Source organism: Monodelphis domestica, chromosome 2, assembly GCF_027887165.1.
Source record: "Monodelphis domestica isolate mMonDom1 chromosome 2, mMonDom1.pri, whole genome shotgun sequence".
NCBI lineage: Eukaryota > Metazoa > Chordata > Mammalia > Didelphimorphia > Didelphidae > Monodelphis > Monodelphis domestica.
Genome location: NC_077228.1, coordinates 460,024,690 through 460,044,750, shown reverse-complemented (window position 1 = coordinate 460,044,750; position 20,061 = coordinate 460,024,690). Strand labels below are relative to the sequence as shown.

The 20,061-nt window shown below is 40.7% G+C and overlaps 1 protein-coding gene across 2 annotated transcripts in view; it reads right to left on the bottom strand.

Moving 5' to 3' along the window:
• SLC44A3 (solute carrier family 44 member 3) overlaps positions 1–20,061 on the bottom strand; it is a 103,281-nt gene that overhangs the window by 32,146 nt on the left and 51,074 nt on the right. For both annotated transcript variants that reach the window (XM_007485002.3, XM_001381780.5), the window contains exon 10: positions 15,478–15,643. In XM_007485002.3, coding sequence (XP_007485064.1) covers positions 15,478–15,643 — 166 coding nt within the window. The remainder of the gene's footprint in view (positions 1–15,477; positions 15,644–20,061) is intronic.

The following is a 20,061-nucleotide window of genomic DNA, read 5'->3' as shown; positions in this document are numbered from 1 at the left end:
GTCTTAGACGTGAGTCCTTCCAAAGAGCCAGGGGAGAGGAGCCTCCTGACAGCCAGCAGCCTTTTTGTTTTGGGCTTGTTTCTGCTTTCTCTTTAAAGGTCACTTTCATGTGAATCATTTACAGAAATGGCCATGACACAGCTCCCAGGAATGTCCCTGGGCCAGCGTCACAGGCAGGAAGAGAAAAGAAAAGGAGCAGAATGGGGATCAACCTCTGCCCTCCCGAGCCCCATGCTCCCTATTCAGCCCCAGCACTCGGTTCCCACCGACACCACACCATGAGAGGGGAAGACAGGGGCCTTTGTGAATGGTTCTTTCACTTGTGCCAAGCAAAGCCCTGTGGACTCCCTAATGGGTCCTTCTACCCTGAGATGTGAGCTGATGGCTGAGAAGCCCCTGAAAATAGACATTTCAACGCCATGATTTGTTCTGGTGGCAAGTGAGCAAACCAGGCAGAGAGGTTTGGGGGTTTAAGAAATGTGTTCTCTGGGAGGGTAGGTGGCTCAGGGGATAGAAAGCCAGGCTCAGAGATGAGAAGTCAAGGTTCAAATCTGGTTTCAGATACTTTCTAACTGAAAGTATCTCTAAGTATTTCTAAGTCACTGAATCCCCATTGTCTAGCCCTTACCCATCTTCTGCCTTGACATTTTTACTTAGTAGTGATTCTAAAATGGAAGGTGAGGGGTTAAAAAAAAAAAAGAAATGTGTTCTCCATCACAAATAGAAATCATTTTGTCAGATCAGGATTTCTTTTTTTTTTTTTTTTGGAGGACAAGATCCGTGATGTCATGTGTACAGGATGCTCTTTGGCATAGAAACTTCATCCAATAGATGACAGGTACAGACTGGCATCTATTCTCAAACTTATCTGGCATCTTTCTACCTTTCCAGTTTTCCTATATGTGATTCCTTTCTACTCCCTCTAAGAGACAGCCATTCCAGACTCCGCACATGACATCTGTCTCTTATCTTCACACCTCTGTACTGGCTGTGTACTTGGGCTAGAAAACAGTCCCTCCTCACTGCAGCCTCAGAACCCCTGGCTTTTGTCAAGACTCAATTCAAGGGCTGCCCCTCTAGGAGGCCTTTCCCAGTCACACCCAGATGCTGGTGTCCTCCCTTCTAAAGTAATTTTCTATCTATTTTGTATATATTTATACAGACATATTTATATACATACATATATGAGTGTATAGCTGTATATGTACATATGTATATATTTTATATGGGAAATTTACAGGCAGAAATAAAAATAGTTCCTGCCCTCAAAGAAATTACATTCTAATGGAAGAGATGATATTTTATATATTCTTTCTATCTACCTATCTCTCCATTCATCTATCTTTCCATCCATCCATCCATCCATCCATCCATCCATCCATCCATCCTGTAAAAAATAGACTAGAACTCTGGACTTCAATCCCCACAAGCCCTTGCTCCACTTCCCCAAAATGCTTTGTAATCTCACGCAATTCTGAGGTGGGCCGAGATCGAGGAAGGATTTAAGCTGATGGCAAAGGCTTTTGTGGTCTCTTTTTGGACTTCCGTTTTGGGGCAGACGTGGCTCTTTCCATAAAGTAGGTGAGGTCTTGTGGTAGGCACATGTTTTTTCTTATCCTGTATTTTCTTTAATCCTTAACTTTAATAAACCTCTAAAAATATAATACTCCTTGCAGAGAGAAACTAATTTCTACCTGCCTCAGATGCCTCAGTCTCCCCAAAATTTTAATCTTTACAATCCATCCATCCATCCATCCATCCATCCATCCATCCATCCATCTATCTATCTACCCATCTATCTATCTATCTATCTATCTATCTATCTATCTATCTATCTATCCATCCATCCATCCATCTATCTTTCTACCCATCTATCTATCTATCTATCTATCTATCTATCTATCTATCTATCTATCTATCTATCTATCTATCTATCCATCCATCTGTCTGTCTATATCTATCTGTTTGTCTGTGTATCTGTGTATCTGTCTGATTGTCTATCTAGGCATCCATCCAACCATCTGTCAGTCTATATATAGTAAGTATATTATATATGTTATATATACACATATACATATAATATAATCTTTTCAAAGAACTTACATTCTAATGGGACAGTTAACATATATAGTCTATATAATGTATAATAGGCACAACATAACATATACTACAATTATGTATAATAAATACTGTGTGTGTGTGTGTGTGTGTGTGTTTTGCAGGGGACAAAGTGCTAGACTGGAGTCAGAAAAGATTCATCTTCCTGAGTTCAAATCTGGCCTCAAACACTTACTGACTGTGTGACCCTGAGCAAATCACTTAATGCTGTTTGCCTCAGTTTCCTCATCTGTAAAATGAGCTGGTGAGGGAAATGGCAAACTACTCCTCTATCCTTGCCAAGAAAACCTTAAATGGGGTCACAAAGAGAAAATGATTAAAACAATTGAACACCAAAAATACAATTTCTAATGTATGCAATACTATAACTATTACACACACACACACACACACACACACACACACACACACACACACACACACACACAATGTTGTCTCCTCCATTAGAATGTGAGCTCTTTGAGAGCAAGGATCGCTATTTGCTGGGCCCTCCTGTCCAAAAGTCCCAGCATCCCTGTCCTGTGGCTCCCAAACTCCCCCCATCACTTCCTCAATCCCAGTGAGGAAGAATCCTTGGCTTCCCAGCAAAAACCACTCCCTTTCCCTGTCCCCACTCTTCCCATTCCATTGTCTCCATCCCCCTCTCCCTCTCCCAAGCCCTCTCACTAGCTTAGAGTCAGCATTTTCCCCACTCTCCTCGATAGAGATGAAATCACAGGTTTGGACACTTTCCCGAGTCCTCCCTCATTTGCTTCCCCATCTCTCACAAAAGCCCAGAGGATTACATCCTGCAGGAATAAGCCTAACATTTTCTCTTTTATTTTTGCCTCTTATTTATTTAGTTTTGGTGGAGGGCAAGGGCAGGTCTGTGAGCAGAGGAAAGAGTTTACTTTCATTTAGATGACAAACATGCAACTGACCTTCCTTGCCCAGGGCTGAGCGTAGTGCCTGGCACATTGCAGGCACTTCAGAAATGGTCAATGATTGACTAATTTGGGTGGCTGAGGATCAAGGCTGACATCTCTATTACAGGTCTTGCGTGGGATCATGAGTGACAGGCCCTCATAAAGCTCTATGCATGAGATCTGGGGTCTGACCCATATGATGCCAGTAACAGGGTTTTCCTGGACCTCGTCTATCAGTCTAGAGGACAGAAATCTCCAACCGTTATTTCCCGATCGCACAGCACATCCCACTTCAAATTTCAGCTGTCATTCAAGACACTATGGTTTGGTGAGCCTGGATTCCAATCCCAGACCTGCTGTCTACTTGTTGCTCCAGGACAAATTCTGTCTCTCAGCCTTGGTTTCCTCTTTCGTACAAGGGCCATGACTTTAAGGTCTCTTCCAACACTATTTTTGTGTGTGATCATATAAGTTCTACGCTTGTGTGCTATGATCCACAGGCAAGCTGCCAAGAGTCAGCTGGAGAGGCATAGCCCACCCTGAACCCCTTTACAGGGTTGGTTATGGACAGGGTGGTTTGGAAAATTCCACGGCTGAATTATAGACTTCTGGGACAGGGCGACCTCATCAGGGTCCATGCCAACCAGTTCCTCCCACTGAGGCTAGAGAAGTACTAAGAACATTGAATTAAAATATTAACTACGCTTAGTGGACACAGAAGGGCAAGGTCTGATTTCTTTACAGCTGGCCAAAGAATTCTTCACTGGCAAATGGATAATTCAGCCTTCTCTCCATCTGCTTAGTGATGGCTGAACTCAACCTACCACGAATGTCTGTTTCAGAGACCAGATTTAGTATGGCGGATGAAGTACTGAATCTACAGAAAGATGACTGGGTTCAAATCCTGGCTATCCTCCTTTGGGTAAATTCCTTTTACTTGTCTGAGGGTCTCCAGTTCTCTATACCCACCCCCAGGTCCACCCACCACCAGCAGAAGCAGAGACTGTGATTCTTCAGAGGCTCCCATTTGCCATCCCTCTCATTCTCAGCTCTGGGACTTGTTCTGGGGCAGAGCTGCCCTGGATATTGATTGTTGGAGGGTAAGTGGAACCAAGACTCAACCCTCTAGGTCTAGCAGCCCCAAGACCCCAACTTCCATTCAGCCATCTATAGGGATACCAGAGCCCAGCCACTGAAGTTCATTCCACCATCTCCTCTTCCACAGTTGTCCCTAACTCCTTCCTATCTCTTCTTGGGGAATAATATTCAAGTTTACATTAAAAATGCTACTTGAAAGGGCATGACATGATACTGTTATCCTTGTCCTGATAATGGAGCTTCACTGCTATTAGGATCAAATACAAACTCCTTCGACTGATTTTTTTTTTAACCCTTACCTTCTGCCTACTCCGTCATGCCTCTCCCAGCCTGAAATTTGAGCTTATACTTTTAGCTCAAGTATATGCCTAATCATTTCTCAGACAGAAGAGCGGCAAGGGCTAGGCTACTGGGTTCCCAGGGTCACACAGCCAAGTATCTGAGGCTAGATTTGAACTTAGGTCCTCCTGACTCCAGATCTGGAGCTCTATCCACTGTGCTACCCAGTAGCCCTTTATCTGATATTTAAAGGCTTTTAAGATCAGGCTCCAGCCTATCTTTCCATATTATTTATACTTTCTTCTCTCTCATGGACCTTCTATTCTAGCTAAACATCTCCCAGCTTTCTAGAAGGTCTTTGGCCAGGCTCTCCTCACCCCATATCCTTGGAATGCTCTTCTTTCTCAACTTTCATCTCTAGGTACCTCTAACTTAAAGTCTCAGGTCAAGTACCACATCCTTCAAAGGGACCTTTCCTGATTCCCCATGGTGCTGTCTCCCCTCCCCAAACCACTGCTTAGTTATGGTATATTGATTTTATATTTGCTTAAGTCAAGTTAATTAGCATTTATGAAGCACCTACTGTGGACCAGGTACCTGACCTCAGCATTAGGGATATAAAGAAAGGCAGAAAACCAATTCCTGATGCTGTGGAGCTCGGTCTAAGGAGGAGACGACATTCAAACAATTGTGTACAAACGAGCTACATCCAGGATAAAGTTGGGGTAACAGAGGGAAGGCACTAAGGATTACGGAGTACAGAGAAAACTTTCTGGTGGAATGTGAAGCTAAGAGGCAGAGATGAGGAAGGAGAAAGTTCTAAGTATCAGGGATAGCCAGTGAACATGCTCAGGGTCTATAGAGATGGAGTTTTTTTGTGCTTGGAAGACCGAAGAGGTCAGTGTCTGTGAACCAAAGGAGCAGGGCTGGGGATATACAGTGTCAGACTGAGAAGGCACGAAAGGAGCCAGGTGATGGGCTTTAAAAGCCAAAAGAACTTCCTCTCGCCCTGGATGCACACAGAAGAAAAAGAGGCAGCCAAGGGGACCTCTGCCTCCCCTCCCTGAAGGCAAAGACTCTTGCACCAGCTACCATTTTAATGGGGCAGCTAGATAGGGCTAGTTTGTTTTGTTTTTGTTTTTTACTGCAGACTTTTATTAAAGGGGTGCTTGGTGGTTTTATTTTGTTTTCTGAAACTTTCTCCCTCCTTAATCCCCATCTAATCCGGTTTACTCCTTCTGTGGGGAGGTTAGCAGGGCAGCTTGGAGAAGTGGACAAGAGGAGAAATGACCAGTTTGGGGGGAGGGAGGGGGCAATAAATTCTCTCCCTCCCCCCCTTGAAAAAAAAAAGTCAAAAGAAGGTTTTCTAGTTGACCCTGGGTGGAATGGGGGACTAGATAGTCAGACTTTTGCTTTAGGAAGATGCATTTGAGAGCTGAGTGAAGGTTGGCCTAAAAGAGTTAAAGGCTTGAGGCAGAGAAGTACCAGCAGACTATTGCAATAGCCTATAAATCATGCAGTTATCTTCCTAATAGAACTTCTAGTAGAACCAGAACTCGAACTCTTCCTAGTAGAACTCCTAGTAGAAGCTCCTTGAGGTCAGGGACTATTTTCCTTTTTATTTCTATCCCTAATATCTAGCAGTGTCCAACATATAGTAAATACTTTTAAAATGATTGTCGATTAGTTGATAAGACCTCACAAACCCAGTTCCTTCCCCTTATATATATATAATGCTTTTGACTCATATTGACCTTGCAGTCACTGAAATCCCTAGATCTTTCTTAGACCAATTGCCATCTAGTCATGCCTTTCACAGCTGAGACTTGAGTTTATATTTTTAGTTCAAGTATATGCCTAATACATTTTGTTATTAGATTCAGCCATATCTCCTAAGCTGTTCAGATTTTTTTTTTTGTATACCAAAACTAGCCTTCCTTCCTTTGGATCATTTCAAAAGTGACAAGAATGTCACCTCTACCTTTATCCAAGTCACTGATAAAAAATGTTAAACGGGGGGCTGCTGGGTAACTCAGTGGATTGAGAGTCAGACCCAGAGATGGGAGGTCCTGGGGTCAAATTTGGCCTCAGACACTTCCTAGCTGTGGGACCCTGGGCAAGTCACTTAACCCTCATTGCCTAGCTTTTACCACTCTTCTGCCTTAGAACCAATACCCAGTATTGATTCTAAGATGGAAGGTAAGGGTTTTAAAAATGTTAAACAGTACAGGGCCAAGGATGGGTGACTTTCTTCAAAATTGATATGGAACTATTTGTTAAGGACTCATCTTTGAGTCCAACTATTTAGCCATTTCTGAACCTATCTAATTGGACCTTACCAATAACTAATCCATTTCTTTCCACCTCTTCTAATCTTTGCCCCAAGAAAAGCATGAATAGCTTATCATTTGCATTGCTAAAATCTAGGTAAGACCCAACCTTCCTTCTTTCCTAGTATTTGAAAGAAGACTGAGAGAGACCTCCTAACGCTCCACAGGATCTTGGAGATTGGGAGCCCTTGTCTGAAAGCAACAATCACTGTCTCATTTTCAGTGAAGCAGTATTCCTGAGTGTCTAAGTAAAAACCATGCACATCCTTTTCCTGAGGAGAGGTGGAGAGGTTTGTGGAAAAGCCAGTATGGAAAACATTTCACCACTTTTTACCATATCACCGTGCATCCATCTCTGCTCCACCCCTCTCAAATACCTATCTAACTCTGTTTACCCCCTTCCACGGTGCCCTCTGCAATCCTTATTCTATTGTCAACAAACTTACCTCCAACTTCATACATCTTTCTCTTGTGTTTTTTCTATATTTTGACATTCACAGAGACCTGGACTGTCCCCCCAAATCCTTTGCCTCCTCAGTTATCCTCCTCTCATCTCCTCCAACACACTATTTCAGAAGGAGATTAGGTATATTTCTTTTTTCCCCATTGCTACCTCTAGATCCTTTCTTTGATGCCATCACTCAACAAGCTTTCTTCCTTTGAGCTTACTCGGTTCAAATTTATGACCCAAACTAGACCCTGCTGGAAACTATCTATTGATCCTCTTCCTCTTTTTTTTTTTTCTTCAGAGTTCATTCAGCTCATGGTCTTCTCTATTCTAACCCCTGACTTTTTAACAGGGAACTTCAACATATATGTTGATGCTTATTCAAATATCCAGGTCTTCTATTTCACCATTCTCCTCAACTCAAATAGCCTATACCTTTGTTACTCTCCAGTCATACCCAAGAGCCTTTCAGTTATACCCTTGGTCTTACTATTACCCATAATGATTCCACTTCTGTGACCCAAGAGTTCTGAAATTCCTTGATCCAATGATAACTTACTATTATTTCATTGCTTCCTAAATATGCTTTTTACCCATTCTTTGCCCTTGCTTTGGTCCCCCTCCCCAGTGTATCATTCCCTCCTCCAGCTCTATTTTCCCCACTTCCTAATCTAGACTCTGCAGTTAACCAGTTCAGCTTTCTCATCAAAACCTACCTATTCTGCCTCTGCTCATATTATGCTGAATAATGTTGGAAGAAGTCATAGAACCATATATTATCTTATCTTAAGCTGGCAGTCTCAGCACAAGGCAACCCTTTTACTTTTCCCTAATTGACTCATTCATGTTTGCCATATTGGCTTTCCTACAAAACTCTCCATCTCTCCTCAAGCTACTCCCATTCTCCCAGCTGAACATGTCCTCTCTTACTTCACTGGGAAACTAGAGTCCATTTGCATTAAACTTCTCCCTTTCCCAGGCTGTAAATCTCAAGACCATTTGACATCATTCCCCGTCCTCTCCTATTTCACTCCAGTATCTGATAGAGGGGACACACCATGGACAATGCTATTATTTTGCACTCTCGATTCTATCTTCCAGGCTCCTACAGAAGATTTTGGAGATTTCCTCCACTCCCTTTATCTCTAATCTTCAATCACTCTCAATCTCCTGGTTTCCCTCAATCTTTAACCCTCATTTGAACCTACCATCCCCTCAAACTACTGCTCTATATTTCTTTTCCTTCACAGTCATACTCCTAGATGGGGGAAAAAACTGTTTACACTCATTGCCTCCATTTAGCTCTTCTCACTTTCTTCAAGTCTTTGGCAATCTGGCTTTTAAACTCATTCTATTGAAATTGTTGTCTCTAAAGTTACCAGTGACCTATTAATTGTCAAATCCAATAGCCTTTTCTCGACCTCTCTACAGCCAATGACGCTATTACCTTCTCCTCCTGGATAATCTCTCATCTCTGGGTGTTCCTGACACTGTTCTGTGTTGTTTCTCCTCTGACCTGTCAGACCACTACTTCTCTCATTATCTGTATTCCATCTCTCTGTTTTTTTTATTCCATCTCTTAAGTGTGGGTATAACCCATGACTCTGCCCCAAGGTTCTGCCCGCTTCTCTCCTTCTCTCAATGATCTCATCAGTTTTCACTGGTTCAAAGACAACGACTCCCAGATCTATCTATTCAATGCTATTTCTCTTATAAGCTCCAGTAACTCACTACCAATTGACGAGTAGACTGGTCTCTTCCTTTTCCTATCCTTCTACATACAGTTGCCAAAGGAATATTCCAAAAAGCACAGGGCTAGTGGTATTTTCTTGCTCTTTAAGTACTCCCTCTTGCCTCTAGGATAGAATAGACAATTCTATGTTTAGGATTTAAAATCCTTTAATATTCTGACTCTAACCAGCCTATCTTTCCAGACCTCTTCTCCAGGGCCTTTCTTCATCTACTCTGCCATCCAGGCAAATTGGCTTTCTTGTGCTCCCCACCCAACATTCCATCTCCCATTTCTTTACTTTTCTGCAGGCTGTCCCCTTTGCACAGAATTCTCTTTCTCCTCACTTCTGCCTCAAAGGTCTTTTCCAATTCCCCTTGATGCTAGTGCCTCCCTCCTTATTCTCCCCACTAATTATCTTATATTTTCTTGGTGTATATTTTACATTTAGTTACATATATATATATATATATATATATATATATATATATGTTCTCCAACAGATCAAAACATCCTTAAGGGCAGGAGTGATTTCTTTTCTGTCTTTATGTCTCTGACACATATTCCAGTGCCTGGATACTTATGATTGCTAGTGGATTCTTTGCTCAAGTCCAAGGAATTGCTCGTTAAGCATTTGAAGATTCTATTCTCTTCCCTTTTTAGCAAGATCAGGCCATTTGTCCTTCTACATCCACCATGTGCCACTGGTGAACCATCCACCAGTTAGTACTAATCAGATTTTTTCATCTTACACATAAGAATAAATAGTATGAGATACTTTTATCAGATGCCTGCCTAAAATCTAGGCAAAAACAGATCAGATAGTGATGTCCTTGAAGACAGGGACTGTCTTTTGCCTTTTTTTTGTATCCACTGCTGAGTACAGTGTTTGGCATATGGCAGGTACTTAATAAATGTTTATTGACTGACTAAATCTACTTTGTAACCTGGTGTCCTTGAACTTGTTTAAAATTTTTTTTGGATAATTATTTCAATATCATTGATTTCTTTTGTATTTTATTTCACTCATTTAAAACATTATTCCTAGAAGGCGTAATATACTTTACCCAACTGTCAAAGGGGTCCATGACAAAGAAATACCGAAAAATTCCTGACCTTCGGTATTCTCCTGATCAACCAGTTTAGTCATCTGTCAAAAAAGGAAATAAAGGAAGCCTGACAAGACCAGTTCTTGAGGAAGTGCTGAAGGGTATTTGCATTGGAAGCCTTACATCAGGAATAGGTCCTGGCCTATTAGTAAGGTGAAAAGTGCTACTACTACCTCTTATTTTCCCTAAATGTAATAGTTGGGAGGCAGGGGGTCCTTCCAACTCTGAGATTCTGTGAGTAATTTCAGGGTGGCCCAACCCTCAGGGTCTGCCACCCATCTCTTTCTGGAGCATTCTTATTTCTGGGTAACAAACACCAGAGGCAACTCCCTCACCCTTTAAAACTAAGTAAGGGATTTTTATGTCTTTTGTTTTTAGATCTTAGTCATTTCTGGAATTCTGGAAATTCTGGAAAAATTCCGGAAATACCTCTACAGGGTGCTGAGGGGAAAGCTGGGAAGCTCTTTGTCACAGGAGCACTGTAGAGCATAGTGACTTCATTTTGAATTTGTAAAAGCATCTTAACTGAGAAGGAACAGAGCTGGGCAGAGTATATGGTGATGCTGCCAGTTTCATTGCCTCCCCTCACTGGAAAACCAGAGTGAATGTTGACCAGGTAAAGCTTCGAGATAGATTAGCATATCTTGATCTCCTGATTGGAAGGTACTTGCCTTAGGCTAAAGGACATCATACAATGTAGACAGTCATTGAACTTGTTTACTCACAAGACCAGCCTTATTGGAAAGTCCATAGAAATATGAACTCTTTGCAAAATCAGTGGTATTTCTGGTTATGGATAGTTAAGAAGGAACTAAAACATGTCTGTCATTGAACCAAGCAGCTAGGACAGGGGATTTGAAGGATATCTGTCTGTGTTATGTTATTTTGGGGTGAGTAAATTATTTTTTCCCCCCATGCTTCCATTTTAATAATGGCACTCTTAATTGGCCTCTATCTGCCTACTCCTCCAAGTCAGCTTCTGGGGTTAACTGAGATTCTGGCCAGCCCTTTCAGTTCCTTTGATGATTGGGGCTTTTATTATTTTAATTCCACCAGAAACAAACTTATCTATCCCTCAGTCTTTCTGTCCTATTCTCACTAGCAGGTCTTTTGTGAATACTTCCAACTATTCCCAATCTGCAGGAATGTAACTCTGTATGTGTGCAGAGGTTAAGAGTATGAGAGTTTTCTTGGCAGCGAGATGGCAAGACCTAGAGGAATAGAGGATTGCACATATCATTTGTACTGGGCACTGCCACCTATTTCCATTGAATTGTTTTTCTTTGTAATAAGGGAGGATTCTTTTGCGAGGTGAGAAGGACTGGTATTTCTGTAAGTGACTGATATAAAAACAAAAGGCATTAAAAGAAAACCTTTTTAGACATTTTTTAAGAGTTGAGGAATTATTTCTGTTGTTAGCCTAAAGAAGAATGCGCTGGAGTGGGATGGATGGCCAGATCTTGGGATTGGGCTAGCCTGAAATTATTCACAATATCACAGATGTGGAAGGATCCCCAGGCGTCACCTAGACCAGTGGCATCAAACACAAATAGAAACTGGGGCTACTGAACTGTACATAAATTGGACTACGCACTGATTTAAGTTAATAAAAAAAGGAAATACTGATTATGGGAAAGATTCCCTTCTCTCTCTCTGAGCCTCAACAGAACTCGTGCTCCTCATGTTGGGCACTAAAACCTTCTAACAGACCAGTCTGGGTCGATGAGGTCAGCCTGAGAGAATAGCAATATTGCTCCAAGTCACTGGGTGAGGTGCCAAAAAATTCTTTCAACTTGAATTGGTAGAAGAGCTTAAAAAACAAACAAACAGATCTGCTAATAAACTCTGTGTGGATGATTAGGTCAAACTAAGTAGGTACACAAGAAAAGCCAAGGGGTTGAAGAATGCCTACTGTTCATATGTAATTAGATAGATGACCTGTTCAGTTGGAATGAACATTGCAATTAAACATTAAGTTGGATCCAGAATTAAGAAGGTGGAGGAGAAAGGAAGTAGAGCAGGAAAGAGAAAAGAAGCATTTACTAAGCACTAAATGCTTTATAAATATTATATCTTTTGATCCTCTCAGCAAACCTGAGATTAGCTCCATTATACAGTTGAGGGATCTGAACCAGAAAGAGGTTAAGTGACTTGGCCAGAGTCGTATAGTAAGTATCTGAGGCTGGATTTGAACTCAAGTTTTCTTGACTCCAGACCCAGCACTCTATCCACTGCACCACTTAGCATCCCAAGTGGAATAGACTGATGGCTTTTGAAAATCTACAAAGTTCTTTAATCACCTCAAACTTTTCTCAAGAATAAAAATCTGCCTTTATGATACTGATATCGTATGAGTGTTGTTTTATGTCTGTGGACCACAGAATATGACAGTCTGAAAAGAATTAAAACTGTCTCAGTTAGAGAGCAATAGAGTCAAATGGTAGGATGAGCAGCTAACAAATGAGGAGCTTTGAAGAGGATCCCGAGTCAAGGATGTCGTCAAAGAGATAAATGATCAAGAAAGAAGATAGAAGAGGAATAGCTAATGCATAGCTCTGGGCTCTGTTGGCATCCTTTCCAGATCAGGAGATATATGAGGGTATTAGAGTGAAGAACACGCCTCTCCCCTCAACCCTGGCATGTTAGTTACGGAAGGATATGGAAGGATATGGACAAGCGTCCTACAGAATATGGACTCGAATGGCTAGAGGACAACATACAACATGGTGAGGGACTCTACATTGATGGGATCACATATGAACTCTGGTTAGTCAGATCACAGGGCCAAATAAATGATCTTCACAGCCCCAGGAATAAGGTACTGGTCAAGAGTAGACTCAACCTAACCTAAGGAGGACTAGATTGACCTTCTTATTTTATAGTTCCATATTTGCTTAAGAACATTTGAAAAAAATCCACATAAATGACATATATTCTGGTTATCTAGCTTCTAGGAAGACCAATAATAATAGTATTATTACAGCTAATATTTATATAATGATTTAAGATTTTCATTTCATTTGACAGGAAATATGGGGGAATGTGGCAATCAACAAGTCCCTTGGCCTCTCTGTATCTCTGTCTTCTCATCTGTGACATGGGCATGATAATATCTGCAACCTAACAGAGTTGAGGAAATTACTCTGTAAAATTTAGAGTGATGATGAACTCAGATAGGTCTGGTCTGGACTTGAGTGTCACTGCAATAATTCAGAATGGCAAAGGCTTTATCTCACAGACTTAAGAGAATTTTTCTGGGATGCTGGGATGCTAAAGGACTTCCCCAGAGTCAAAAAACTATAGATGATGTTAAGAGTAAAAGTTTTTTCTTTCTCTGACCTGCTTATAATTACTTAATAATTATAAATTAAGACATAGTCACCAGAGAATTTTAATCCCAACAGTGGTAAAGATCAGAAGCAAGACTGCAAATCTAGGACTTCCTGAATAAGGTCACCCCTCTATCTACTACTTGATATTGTCAATGGAATATGTTATTATTCATAATAAAGAAATCATGGACAACTGGGGTACTTTGGAGGAGGTTACTTCAACCAACATATTGTCAAATTTATAATGACTGAGAGATCTGTAGTTCTACCATATATATTACAACAAGCACTTTAAAATTTCCAAGGAACTTTACAGGCATTAGTTCATTGGAACCTTGCAATAACAGGGTGAGGGAGGGTGTTACAGGTATGATTATTCCTATTTTATAACTGTAGAGAAGACTTGGCCATGGCTACACAGTTAGTGAATGTAACAGGCAGGATTTGAACCTAGGACTTCCCAGGGCAAATCCATCCATCTATCCATCTTTCCATGTTTATTCAAGTGTGCATGTTTTCCAGCAGTGGACTATAAACTCCTTCCGAAGAAGGATTATTTCCCTTTTTGTTTTTATATACCCAGCACTGAGTACAGGGCTTGGCACACGAAAGGCATCTACTAAATGTTTGTTGAATAAATGAATGAATATCTACTTTGGAATAACAAAGTTTGGAAATCCCTTGGGAAGTTACCTGGCTTTAAATGAGCCCAAACTTAATTCTGTTTCTCCCACCCAATGAATGGGTATCTCTCCAGTTGTTAAAGAAGACCACAAGAGAAAATTTAACTTCTCTTGGTATCGCATTATTTGAACTGTCAAGAAACTCTCTCCAAACTTAAACCATGCCATGCAGGACTTAGGTTAAAACACATTTCCTCATATTTGGTCCTCAGCAAAGCCAGGACAGCTGGTTGCCATTCTTCATTCAAAGACCATTATGAAGTCACTCCTCAAGCTTCTCTTCCCTAGGCGGAATAATCCCAGTTCCTTTCATCTCTCGTGGAGATTTTATTTCCCAGACCTTTCATCATCCATGTGGCTCTCAGTTGAACCCTTCCCAAGCGAAGGATTAAAAAATAAAAGCCAATGGGACTGGTTGACTTTAACACGAGACTTGATGTCCTGGTTTGTTTGGACTCTTGAAACTTGCATGACGTAAATAACATTGATGAATATGCTTTGACTGTGTTAAATCCTTGGGATGGGTACAATCTGCCTCTCCACACACAGGCAGTGACTGCCTCCAGGACTGAAACCATGAGATAAGAATGAGCCTTGAAACATCAAATAGAAAACAGAGAGGCAGGGCTGTGCCAAGGTCAGAGAGAAAAACCTCTTAAGAGCCGGAATCGTTTGATTAAATGGTGGCTGTAGAAATGAATCATGATGTATGAATCTTAGATCCAGGGTCCTCCTCTCAGAGTTTTAATTATCTTGAGATATAATCCCAAGCAGTAACGAGGTAGGGACTTAATAAAGGCTTGTTGTGGAATAGAGAAGTGAAAAATTGCTCCAGAAATGGTTTTTGGTGAGTCAAAAAATATTATGAAGATGGTTGATGATTCCTTGTAAATATATTTTTTAATAATGAAGATACTCTATTTATATGATGCATACTTGCTACCATTCAACAGCATAATGAGGTATAAGTCTTAAAGCTAAAATATGAATCCAGCAAAAAATGGATCCTTGTATATTTTAAGATAAGAAAGTAAAAAAAAAAGAGAAAATTATTCTTCGTTTGACATGTCACCTGTACAGATGGAGCCTGAGAAGTATCTGAAAGCATATGTCTTATTTAATCAATAAACAAGCATTTATTAAGCACCTACTATATGCCAGGCACTGTTGAAAAAGGCTAATCACATAATTAGTGTTTACTGGATTATTGGATTGGATGACTTTGGGCCAGTTTCTGAGTCTTGACTTCCACCTCGGTTAACTGGGGACAATAGTACCCTTCCAGGAGGGTCATAAACTTTAAAGGGTTATGCACCAGTTAATTATTTTCCTCTACTGAACCTGGTTCCATCCCATAGTTCTAAAATGTTTCTTCTGAGATTCTTATCTTCTCCCTAACAGGAGAAGAGAAGAGAAATTGTACCCACCAGTTGAAATTGTACCTACCGGTTGAAATAGCAGGTGACCACTGCCCCAGCGATGGTCATTTGTTGGCAGGCTAGTATAAATTCACTAGTCCAGATAAGCCCAATTAAATGGTACCACCACATATATCGAATGCCAGAAAGAAGCTGATATTCCACGCGTCCTCCTGCCATCACTTGTGCAGTACCTGTAGGGTCAAAGAAATGATGTTTTAGCCTCTTTTGTGCTATGTTGGCTATTGAGAAAATGGTGCCAGAGGACAATAGATCTTATTCATGCTCTGCTTTTTTTTTCCCCAACCCTCACCTTCTGTCTTAACTTATTAACTCTAAGACAGAAGAATGACAAGGGCTAGGAAAGTGGACTTAAGTGGCCTGCCCAGGGTCACATAACCGGGAAGTGTCTGAAGTAAAATTTGAACCCAGGACCTCCTATCTCTAGGTCTGCCCCCTGTTTGTTCTTCAGGGACTATTTCATTTTTTTGGAAAATTTTATTTAATTAACTTAGAATATTTTCTCATGGTTACATGAATCATGTTCTTTCCCTCCTTTCCCCCCTTCCTGTCCCCCCCCTCCCCCGTACCTGACTGCAATTCCACTGGGTTTTATATGTGTCATTGATCAAGACCTATTTCCATATTATTGATAATTGCACTAGGGTGATCGTTTAGCATCTACATCCCCAGTCATATCCCCATCGACCCGTGTGATCAAGCAGTTGTTTTTCTTCTGGGTTTCTATTCAGAGACTATTTTTTAGCAATCAGTTAAATCTTCAAGGAGAAAGTAAGTTCCTGAAAAGCAGAGACTATTTTGTCTTTGAATCTACATTGCTTTGCATAAGTGATCTGTGATTATATCAGGGTAGGAAAATCCCAATGTAGAAACTCCTTTTGTCAAGGCGGATTGCAACCCTATGGAGTCCTGAATAGGTCTTAACAAGATCTCATCTGGGGTCTGTGCATTTGTTTTTTCTAATATTTTGATAACAATTTCTTTAAAAAATAAGTTTTTATTATTGCTCTTTAAAACTTTTTATTATTTTCTACTATGTTTTTATTTTTATTTATTATCATGATATAATAATTTATTATTATTTATTTTTTATTATTATCTACTGCTTTTTACGACATGGTAACCCCCAGTATCCCTCTCCCTCCCTCTTCGAAATGTCAATATTTTTAGAGGAAAAAAACAAATCAGCCAGACTCATGGCTACATTGCAAAAATTGATAAATGTATAATGTATAGCACCTGTGGACCACCCCCATCTCCACAAAGGGGTTCTGTATTTTACACTTATTTCCTTGGTAATTTCATGTATCTTATTTTATGCATTTAAAAATGGTCTGGGAGCAGCAAGGTGACTCAGTGGATTGAAAATCAGGTCTGGAGACAGGATGTTCTGGGTTCAAATGTGACCATAGACATATCCTAGCTCTGTGAACTTGGGCAAGTCTCTTAATGCCCAATACATACTATTAATTCCAAGACTAAAGATAAGGGTTTAAAAAAAAAAGAAAAGAATTGATTCTAACTATTGGTTCCAAGATGGAAGAGTGGTAATGGCTAGACAATTGGGATTAAGTGACTATTTATTCATCAAGTATTATTATTTTTTTTATCCTAACCTTTCTGTCTTAGAATCAATACTAAGTTTTGGTTCTAAGGCAGAAGAGCAGTAAGGGCTAGGCAACTGAGGTCAAGTGACTTGGCTAGGATATACAGCTAGGAAGTGTCTGAGGTCACATTTGAACCCAGGACCTCCCATCTCCATGGTTCTTCATCCATTGAACCACCTAGCTGCCCCCTTTAGTACCAATTCTAAGATGGATGCTAAGGGTTTTAAAAAACAAAACAAAATGGTCTGAAAAGGAGTCCATGGCACAAAATAATTTAAGAGCCCCTATCAAGATCAATTAATATACATTTTAATAATTTTATAGATTTTATATATCATAAACTTATTATAACATAATAATTATATATGATATAATTTAATATATTTTAATAATTTCTATATACACACACACACATATATGAGAGGTGGACAATTGGACCATTGGTCATTGAGCATTTATCAAGCACCTACTATATTAGACATGGTCCTAAGTGCTAGGGATATACAGAAAGGTTAAAAAAAAATACCTTAGCCCCTGCTTTCAGGGAGCTCGGGCAAATGGGAAATAACAGTCAAAAGAAATTTTCTTGTTTTCTGCAATGGCCACAACTCAGCCTTATATAATTTAGTGCTTCCCTAAAGTTCCCAACAGCATTTCTTTGGACAGGAAGCAGGGGAAGAGAATTATGCTGTTCTGCAAAATAATTTTCCTGGCCTTGGGATGGCCGGAATTCCTTGTTTCCTGGGCTCTTGTGAACAGACCTGACATTCTTTGCAATGTTACAGCTGAAGCGGCTGACAAAAAGCCTTCCATCTCTGACCCTACCCTTCTTCTGCCCTGGCCAGCTGGCACCGTGGGCATGAATCAAGGCACTGATAAATGGGCAGGCTTTCCTGGGATGGCCGTGCTCCAGAAAGGTGGGCTTTGAATCCAGCTCCATTCCCAGCCATCCCTCTGAGCTTCATCCTCCAAGTTTCTCTCTCTACTTTAAGTACAAAGTCCCTGAAACATATCGCATGTTTTGTTTTGTTTTTTTTTCCCCAGGAATCAGCTTAAAATAACAAGAGGGCTGGGGAGTAGACTAGTTGCCACATAATATAAATGTTGATTTCCTCAGACGTTGAGGAAGCTCTGAATAAAAAAAGAAAATGAAGATTTTATCTATCTCTTCCATCTTTTGGCTGTACTTGCTGGTGTGTCCATGTAGAATGACCCATGCTCAGGCGTACGAGGGGTCGCTGTTTTGGGGCAGCAAATCCAAGTGCAGAAGCGATAAGTGGGAGGTCTCCTTGGGCTTCAGGAAGAAATAGACTAGTAGTAATAACAAGAGCTGACATTTATCGGTGGCTTTAAGGTTTTCAGAGTGCCAGGAGGTGCATGTTTGCTTAGACCTAGAGCTGGAAGGGACCTTAGAGGCTGGCTAGTCCAGCCCGTTAATCTTACAGAGGAGGACACTGCTTCCCCAGAACCCCCAGTAAGTTTACCCAGATTTAGATGAGCCAGGGACCCCAGGGACTATGCCTAAGCTAATCAATCTTTTTATAGGTAACAGTAATTTTTATAATACATATTTTATAATTATAATATAATCTTTGCATAGCTAATAATCATTTTATAGATGAGGAAACTGAACTTCCCAGAAGGTAAGGGATTAGCCAGGGACCTACCATTTGTAAGTTTCCAAGACAAGATTTGAACCCTTCTTTCTCTAGACAAGTAGGTAGCTCACTGGACTTGGAGTCAATAAGATGTGAGTTCAAATTCATCTCAGACACTTTTGAGGTGTGTGAGCCTGCACAAGTCTCTCAACCCTGTCTGCCTCAGTTTCCCTCATCTGCAAAATGAGCTGGAGAAGAAAATGGTGAACCATTGTGATTTTTTTTTTGGCCAAAAAAACCCCAAATGAGGCTACAAAGAATCAGACACAACTAAACAATTATCCTGACTCCAAATCATACTGCTTCCACTGCATCACATCTGTTGTCTGTCCGCCCTTGCATGTGAACCTCAGCATAGGGCTCTCTCCCAGGTGGTTGACTTTTCCTTTCTTTGGTTCACTTTTGTGGATGCTTATAGCCTCTGGCTGGCCTTTCTCTTCCCTCAGGGATGTGTGTGTGTGTTTGTTTGTGTGTATGGGGTCAGGTAGGTATGTGTGGAGAGAATTACTCTTCAGGCTGCAGAACAACAACCAAAAAATGACCAAAAATCAGGAGTCCTGACTTTACTGTGAAAGCCTGGAAATTAATGTCTAAGATTGCCAACCGCTGGTGGGTGGGCATATATTTGTGCCTGTGACACGACTGCCCTCTCCTATACCCCAGAGTTTGTTTGTACAATCAAGAGCCCTTTGCTGCCAAGTTAGAAGGTCAGCTACTTTATAGAAAAAGCCCAAGATGGGGCCAGAACTCTGGAGAGGTTCAGACAAGATCAGATGGACTCCCAGAAAGTGGGAGGGGGAGATCATAACAGAAAAACACTGGACGGAGAGACAAAAACCCTTTGTTTTGTTCCTGGATCTTCTGCTACCTCCGTGACAACCCTGAGCAGATTATTTAATCACTCTGGACTTCACTCATCCATAAAATAGGAATTCTGAATTCGATAATCTCTAAATATAGGAAATAAGGTTGGACTAGATGATTGCCAAGTCCTTCTCTATCTCTTACTCTAGAATCCTATACCTTTCCCTCCCTTTATTTTCTGATACTATATTCCACTATCCCCTTTAATGAAAGGGATAATAAAACCTTCCCTTTTAACAGAATAAAATTAAGCAAAACCACAAAAGTGCCACCATACATGATATTTTCCCCCCTATACTCCCTCTTCTCTCTTCTTGAAAAGGAGATAATTGTGGTTCATTATCTGTTCTCCAAGATCAAAGCTGGTCATTTTGTTGAATCTGAGTCCAGCTGATTTTTGGAGCAATCTCCATTTACAAGACTGTTGTCATTAGGCAAACAGGTCCCAGGGTCCCCTTTCTT